Raw genomic sequence first — 8,476 nt, 5'->3', positions numbered from 1 at the left:
TATTGTACTAACATATAGATAAGTTAAGACATGATTCATCCACTTAATAGAGATAAAAGTGTGAAACACACATTACCTGACTTTGAAATTTATGAATATGAACTAAAATAACATTTCACGAATCCAACATAAAGGGTAAAATGATGACTGTGCGTTCTCCATAATCACAGACTCATTCTAAGTTTAATTTTCCAAACTAGTTTTTTATTCCAGAGGTAGTAATTCTGCGTGCATTTTAATTCATTTTATGACCTCTGAATATCTCTGTATGTTTTTGCCTGCAGGGCTTTTCCATTACTGCGCATAGCACCAGCCATTATCTTCCAACTCTCTACATCTGTGTGCCCTTGTTAACTTTAGCACCACTTCTAATAACACTGACATGTGTCTGTTAACTTCTCTCACTGGGTGACTGCTCTCCCAGTAAATCCTTTCAAAGCTTAAAACAGGTAGACCTGTCCCCTCCTCCGGAGGCGTGTGTTCTTATTATCCTGTCCCCCCAAGTAATTTAGTTAGATAATTAATTGCCACGTGCAGATTAATGTAAGGAATCTGATGTCTGCCCGATTGAGAGCTCCAGCTGTTTGTCTAATGAGCCATTTGTACCTAAACAATAAGCTGCAATTTGTTGTAGCGCCAAACCTTTCCTTTTGGTGCCACTGGAAGGCCATTGGTCAGCTGGGCGGGCTATTTGCATACACTGGGGCTTAAAGTCCCTCTGCAAACTTTGAGGTGGAATCAGATAGGAGTTCAGTCCCACTTACATTGTTTGATGAGCATTTTGTCAGCATGGCGTTTTTCCAAACCGCATTTGTGTGGCTTCTCTTAACTTTTTTTGCGTTTACCGTGAACTGCACTACAACCAGATATTTTACCTATGAAGAGGATGCACCCGGGACGGAGATAGGCAATTTATCTCAAGATTTAAAGATTGATCCGGTTGATGACCCGGACACATCTTTTCGCTTTATGCAGGAGAGCAACAACTCAGTGATCCACATGCGGGAAAATGATGGACTCCTGAGCGTCGCGCAGGTGATCGATCGGGAGCAGCTCTGCCCCAGGTCACCCCGCTGCTTCATCACCTTCGACATCGTTGCACACTCCAGGGAGAAGTTTCAGCTCATCCATGTGGAGATCGAGGTGAAAGACATTAACGATTACTCTCCTTATTTCCCACTCAACGAAACGAGACTGGAAATAGTTGAAAACGTCCCCCTGGAGTCCAGATTTCCGCTTCAGATCGCTCTCGATGAGGATGTTGGTGAGAATTACATACAGAGCTACAACATTTCCCCCTCTAGCCACTTTGTTGTGGAAGTCCGTGAATTTGAGGACGGAGTAAAGTTTGCGGAGCTGGTGCTGGTGAGTGAGCTGGACAGGGAGGTGGAGGACTCTTATACCATCCAGGTCACTGCGTCTGACGGAGGATCGCCTTCAAAGTCCGGATCTATGACCGTGCACATCCAAGTTTTGGACTTTAACGACAACAGTCCGACTTTTGAGCACAGCTCCCTCAAAGTTGAGCTGAACGAGGACTCCCCTTTGGGGCACCGAGTGCTGAAAGTGCACGCCTTCGATCCGGACCAGGGCATCAACGGTGAAGTAGTGTATGCATTCCCCGACGAGCTGTCACCGGAAGCGGCCCAAACTTTCCACATCGACCCTTACTCCGGAGATGTGACTCTAAAGGCGCAGGTTGACTTCGAGAAGAGGAAATCGTACGAGCTGAGCATAAGAGCATCTGATCGGGGTGAGAACTCTGCTCCTTCCACCTGCACGGTCATGATCGAGGTCGTAGACGTAAACGACAACGCTCCGGAGATCAGCATCAAGCCGATGACCTCGAGCAGCGATAGGGTGGCCTACATCACAGAGGCTGCGGCCGCGGAGAGCTTCGTGGCGTTGATCAGCACCTCGGACAGAGACTCGGGCTCCAACGGGTACGTGCGCGTCAGCCTGCTTGGGCACGAGCATTTCAGGCTGCAGCAGGCTTATGGAGACACCTTTATGATTGTTACCACGGCTACCCTGGACAGGGAGAAGATCCAAGAATATAATTTGACTGTTGTGGCAGAAGATCTGGGAAGTCCTCCTTTTAAAACCGTCAGAGAGTATACTATTAGTGTAACAGATGAGAATGATAATCCCCCTCTTTTCAGTAAGTCTGTGTATGAAGTTTCAGTTATTGAGAATAACATTCCTGGTTCATATATTACCACTGTTGTTGCTAGAGATCCTGACATGGGAAAGAATGCCAAAGTTTCCTACAAACTTTTAGACTCAGAGATACCAGGAGGATCCCCAGTGTCCACCTATGTTTCTGTAGACTCGCTTTCAGGCTCCTTGTACTCATTAAGATCTTTTGATTATGAGACACTCCAGCAGATTGAGGTGGTTATCCAAGCAGAAGACAGAGGCTCCCCCTCTCTCTCCAGCACCTCAACAATCCGGATCAGAGTTGTGGATCAGAATGACAACTATCCATTTTTCACCTTACCTCTCCTGCTGAATAACTCTGCTGATATCACTCTACCCTACAACGCCCCCCCAGGCTATCTCGCCCTTCAAGTTGTAGCTGAAGATGCGGATGAGGGGGTGAATGGTGAGCTCTTCTACCAGATTCTGCAAGATGACTCAAATCTGTTTACCATGAACAAAAACACAGGCGAGATTGCTTTGAAACAAAGGCTGACAGCTGAAATAGGGGACGTGTTGGAAATAAAAATCACAGCCAGTGACAATGGCAGAGCCCCTCTTTCTTGCAGCGCCACTATTAGGTTTGTGGTTTCAGATACAGAACCCCCTAAAGACAAGGTTGTCATTGTTCTACGGTCAAGTGAAGAGAAAGGCTCCTCACTCGATAGCTCAGTAATCATCATCATTGTCCTCAGTGGGGGCTGTGCATTCTTGATAATTGCAATTGTGGCTGTCACTCTCACGTGCAAACTAAGCCGGGGGGCGAGAAGAAACCGTGGCAGGAAAAGAGAAGCACGCCAGGGCCTGTTCAACGGCAGGCCCCATTCCATGCTCAGCGCTACAGAACCAAACATTTACACAGGCCAGCAGGGGTTCTTCCACGAGAGGACATCTTTGTCTCTGGATGATTCCTGCCTGTATGAGGAGAGGAGCAGAGACTCAGATTTGAAGGTGAGTCATTTAGTGTTTTTCCAGCACTTTTCATCTTTTTAGCTTCACGTTGTTGCCTTGATCTATGTGCCAGAAATGGAAACTAAGCTCTGCGCTGTCACTGTTTGCTCTCTTAGATCTTCTTGCCCTCCAAGCATTTCCAGCCAACGTCTGTGTGGCAAGGTGACAGATACTGCTTGCAAGTGAGGTAATTTCTTTTCTCATATACTTTTTAGAGGTAAAACCCAGCTGACAAGAAACCACATTTAACTTATCATCCATGCATGCAGTGTATTGATGTTGGCATGTTTGTAGATTGAGGTTAGACGGGCAGCGAAGACCTAGATTTTGCATATAAAAATACATCAATAATTAAGGCTAATGCAGTGTGCTTGTGGCTCATTATGTATTTTGTTTATTGCAGTGGCCTCAGCAACAATGACCAACTGAGCGTGAAGGACAGTGGCAAAGGGGACAGTGACTTCAATGACAGTGACTCTGACATAAGTGGAGATGGAGGCAAAAAGAACTTCAGCACCTTCCAACCCAGACTAAAAAGTAAGTTTTTTAATTTTACATATTCCAGGTTACTTTTTTTAACATTAAAAACTATGTAAAATGTATAACTTTTACATTTTTTGAATGTTGTAGCCTTTTTTTTCAAATTATTATTTTATGTAATATTATATAAGATAAAATACTATTCAATTTTAGTCTGTACATGGTTTGTTTGCTTAATTTTACTTTACCTCATAGTTGTCGTTTTGTTGTTGTAAAAGAATGTCCATTCTGCCTTTATCATTCTGAAAAAACTTAGATAAGAGTTCTTAGTTTCTATATTGTTATATATATAGCTTAGCTCTCTCTCTCTCTCTCTCTCTATATATATATATATATATATATATATATATAGAGAGAGAGAGAGAAAGAGAGAGAGAGCTAAGCCTTTGGCAACTTTTTAAAATCCTTTTACAGGCCTTGTAAAACTATCCACATTGATTAAAAATGCTTTTTTTTTTTAGAGTTACCAACCTAACAAAATTCAACAATTGTGTTGGGGTCTTGTCTGATGCCAACACAGAGTTGTGGCTATTTGGGAAGAGGGAAATAAATGAAACATACTTTTCTCTTATACAAATAAAAGTCATTGGCCTATTTTCCCGCTCTTTACATTGATACCTACGAATGAATACAGCTTTTTTTTTTTTTTTTCCAAAATATATTTATTTAAATTTTAACAATTTAAACAAACATCTTGAACAATATACAGAATGTAATCACAGCAATATTTACGTTACTGTTCAAGTCAAAATAAAATACAAACAACAAACTGCCTCATACAACATTTATTCCAATGCAACTGATCACATTTCATACTTAGCCTCTTATAATAGAAATTAAAATTGACAGGATTTGTTTTCCAATAAATAGTCTTTGGAAACTGCGGTCAAACAGGTCCTGTTTGTCCTTTAATATATACATGATTTTTTCCAGAGGGAGGACAGATAACATCTGCTGCAGCCATTGGTTTATGCTCGGTCAATACAGCTTTTTTTTAATATGCAAAACACTGTATATGGAGAGTAACTTAAAATGCAACCTGAACATAGCATCATGAAAACATTTTCTTAGGAGTGCTGAATTTGAAATAGAAATCCTGCCACATTTCTCAGATATATATTTTATTTGAAATAATAAATTGAATGAAATGCTTTATTGTCTTTTTCCATCCGAGTTTTCCGCAAGGTTGTATTGGCCTATCAAATAAAATCCCTAGAAAGCAAATTAGGATTTGAGATATTAACCTGAATTTATTCTATGTTTTAACCAGACACTAAGGTTTGGAATTCACCTTTATCACAGTTTCTTTTCCCCATTTAAAAATGTTAAAGGCTAATGTTGTGATGTAGTCGTTAAAAAGATAGGCAATCAACTAAATACAAATCAATGAAATATATATATATTTTTTTTACTTTAAATGGTCTGCGCAGTGAACAGCTAGACTGACGAACTGTCAAAGTTGTACCCTAACTTTTGCCCATTAACAGCTGGAGATAAGCTGTCTTGCAACCCCAGCAGGGATAAACATGATGGAAAATGGATGTATAAACGTTTAAATATTTGAATAATGCTGCACCTATCAATTGTTTAATAATCGGTTACTCTAATGATTATTTTTTGTTTGGTCTAAAAAGAGATATTTTTAGTAAGTTGGTATCCTAAATGAACAAACACCATGAATGTAGAAAAAAAAAACCTTTACTGCACATTTCAAATTAATTGCAAATGGTAGAACATGTAAAAATATACCACATAGAGAAATATGTAAATAAAGAAACAATTTAAGCTTTAATGGAAAGATTGTATATATATATATATATATATATATAGTTATAAATGTTACATTTCTTAATTACTGTTTAAATACCATAAGTCTTGCTTACAATTCGATTTCGATAACAAAATTGATTGATAACTATTTCAATAACAGATTAATCTGATCAATCATGTCAGCCTTACATGTTAGAAATAATGATATTTATTTTATATAATAACAGTAAAGGTAAACCTTTTACCTACATAATAACAAAAGTTATTTTAAGAATTGCCAAAACAACTAGCTTAAAACACAAAAGTCAGCACATTACTATAAATAGTTAGCATTGGTTACTGTACTTACAATCTGCACTTGTTATAATCTGGATTTGCTTTGTCTCACTTTGTTTCAGGTGCTGGCAATAGCCTATCTAGGGACTGCCAAAGTGCTTACTGTGTGATCCCACAAAGGGGCTACAGAAACCCCAGAGAAAATGCCTACTCCATAGGTCTGTCTCCCATGCCTGTTTTCAGTAATCCTCACAGCATTAGGAAGGACTGTGGATACAGCACAAACCAACCAAAACCAAGAAGCAGCATGCAAACATTTTCCAGATCTGGAACACTTCCTTCATACTTTCCCCAACAACTGCATGAAGTTGTTGAAGGTCGGGCCACGGCCCACAAGGAGATTCCACACATTGTAACGGTTGCTACAGAATCCGAAGTTGCAACTATCTTTTAACAAAAATGTACAGGTAATCTTTTTTTTGTGTAAAGATGTAGAAGTCTGTATTATAGTATAAATTAATGGATGTACATATTTGTTCATGGAGAAAATTAACATATGATAGATTGATATTGGATATGCACTGATCAGGCTTTTCCTGCTCTCATTTGGCCTTCCTTTTTTCAATTTTGACCTTTTCTCCTTTTTCCTATAAAATACTACACATGAAAGAGAAAAAAAAAACATACTTCATTTATTGTGTATAAAAAATAGATATACATTAAATACAGAAAAAAAGGAGTATCAGTTTCATCCAAATTCATGGATTAAAGCTTTTTAAACCTAATCAAACCAAACTTACATGATGTTGGTTTATGGGATGTATAACAAAAAGGATATTTTAATTTTGAAGCATTTAATAAACAGAGAAAAAACATTTGTCAGTATCTGGCTCATGGGGATATTTGCCATTTCCTCTCCTTGTTTGATTGATTGGTGCACCTCTTTCATTTCCTCGTGTTACATTATTTGATTTTCAATACACAGATTTCTGTCATTCTGTTTTTCCTGTTGTCTTTGTAAAATAAATTATTTGAATTTATAAAAAAAAAGCAAGTGAAGCAGTTTTCTTGAATACTATGATGTTTATTATAATCAAATATATTTGACAAAGAATCCTGTCAATTAATGAAGATAAAGCTTGCAAGGTGTGATATTAATAGGGAGTGCCTTGCTTGCATGAATTTGTCTTGTAAATATGCAGAGCTCCCCCAGATTTGGATCAACATGAGGAAAAATGTAGCCACCTCTGATAAGATGTGCAACCCAATGCTCTCCTCCATTTCCTGGGAGACTTACTTTGAAGAGTGCAAGGTTGTTCCATTTGGGTTTTTTGGCATGCAAATGAGCAAAATAGCAGCTTGTACTCCTGTGGAAAATAAAAAAGTGAAAATGCATTATACTAAAAAAAAAAAAAAAAATCTTGCTGGGGTGCTGTCAAATCAACGCCTGTTCTCTAAAATAATTTTCATCACTGTACACAACACCGCACCATGTATTAGGCTGTCTGACAAATTCTTGCCTGTCAGCTGTTGCTGTGAGGGTTGAGCCTTTTAATGAATTCCTCTGCCTTTGCTCAGAAAAAAATACACATGTACAAAGTGAAATGTAATTTTTTATTCAACTCTTTGAATCTTCTGACACCTACAAGACATCTGCTTGCTGTGCTTTACTATTAGGTTTCCTAGAGCTGGTTACTATTTGCTCGTTTAATTCAACCGTGAACGTGCAGGGCTAGTGCGAGCTGTTTCTGGGCCTAAATGATTTATCGATGAGACGTAGATGAGTTTTAAAATCTATATCCAACCCTGCCGGCAAAGCAACACGCTGGATTGTGAATACGGGTCAGACATTTAGGAATACTGCTATGTTATTTTTTGTAAAAAAATAAAATAAAATAAAAATTACTTTTTTAAACAGAATAAACAGTTCTTGCACAGTTTTCATGTCAAAGCACCAGAGATATCTTTTAAATATATTTTTAAGTATAAATATTATATATGCAAGAAACAGACTGGATGGATGGAAGGATTTATGGAGACAACAGCTTAATCTAATTCCATCTAATTCCATTTATATGCATCTCAAAATGCATATAAATATTGGCAACAAATAAAGGTAAATTTAGGACTCAAACACAGTGTGAATAAAAAAGAGAGTTTGCAAATAAGTTAGGGAGGAAAAACATCAGTCAAAAATTTCAATCATGAGAGACTATGTCCATGGGGAAGTTTGCGATTTTTTATCAGCAACTTCAAACGAACAAGCCTGCTTTACGATATTGTTTTTATCAACATTTTCAAATATAACATTTGCACTTCAAACACTATTTTATACCTGCTGACAATCATCTGTTCATAAACAACCATGTCATTGCATTATTCTGCCCTTGTTGTTTTCAAAGTCATTTCAAATGAGAGCTTGATTTATGGGAACAAAAAGGGCAAGAGAAGGAAGCTGTTACAAATTACTAAACAGGCTGGTAAAGAAGAGTCATTATAGGAGAATTAATAGACTCTAAATCTTTGGCAAAAGAGGACATATTAGTGGACTCAGAAGTCTTAACCATTTTTTTATTTATTTTTTTCCCCTCTGCACAAAATGTAGGCTAAGAGCTACCCTCATTTGCATGATCATAAATACTTGCTTTTTAAGCTTTTGATAGCTGTGATAAAAGCCAAAATGGAGTGAATTAGACACCTTTTACATAACTGTACAGCACCAGAGTTCTCATATATTACA

The 8,476-nt window shown here is 38.1% G+C and overlaps 1 protein-coding gene across 2 annotated transcripts; it reads left to right on the top strand.

Annotated features, from left to right (window-relative positions):
* The first annotated feature begins 765 nt into the window (after window positions 1-765).
* On the top strand, window positions 766-6,233 carry LOC107092125 (protocadherin-8-like). Of its 2 annotated transcripts, none has more exons than XR_001481563.1 (4): window positions 766-3,150; window positions 3,267-3,332; window positions 3,554-3,687; window positions 5,859-5,989. XR_001481563.1 is itself a non-coding variant. In XM_015386429.1 (4 exons), exons 1-4 carry the CDS (start codon window positions 790-792, stop codon window positions 6,188-6,190), a joined length of 2,898 nt encoding a protein of 965 aa, XP_015241915.1. In that variant the 5' UTR covers window positions 766-789; the 3' UTR covers window positions 6,191-6,233. The 2 variants fall into 2 exon arrangements, 1 of the variants encoding a protein (XP_015241915.1); XM_015386429.1 differs by having other exon boundaries at window positions 3,267-3,337; window positions 5,859-6,233.
* Window positions 6,234-8,476: the final 2,243 nt, after the last annotated feature.

This window comes from Cyprinodon variegatus, unplaced genomic scaffold, assembly GCF_000732505.1.
Source record: "Cyprinodon variegatus isolate N-32 unplaced genomic scaffold, C_variegatus-1.0 Scaffold368, whole genome shotgun sequence".
NCBI lineage: Eukaryota > Metazoa > Chordata > Actinopteri > Cyprinodontiformes > Cyprinodontidae > Cyprinodon > Cyprinodon variegatus.
This window is presented reverse-complemented; position numbering and strand designations above follow the sequence as displayed.

Excerpts from the sequence above, each read along its gene's own strand:
- LOC107092125 (XM_015386429.1), top strand. The coding sequence starts at position 790 with ATGGCGTTTTTCCAAACCGCATTTGTGTGGCTTCTCTTAACTTTTTTT. Across the intron at positions 3,151-3,266 it reads GCAGAGACTCAGATTTGAAG|ATCTTCTTGCCCTCCAAGCA; the intron begins GTGAGTCATTTA and ends TTGCTCTCTTAG. Across the intron at positions 3,338-3,553 it reads AGATACTGCTTGCAAGTGAG|TGGCCTCAGCAACAATGACC; the intron begins GTAATTTCTTTT and ends TGTTTATTGCAG.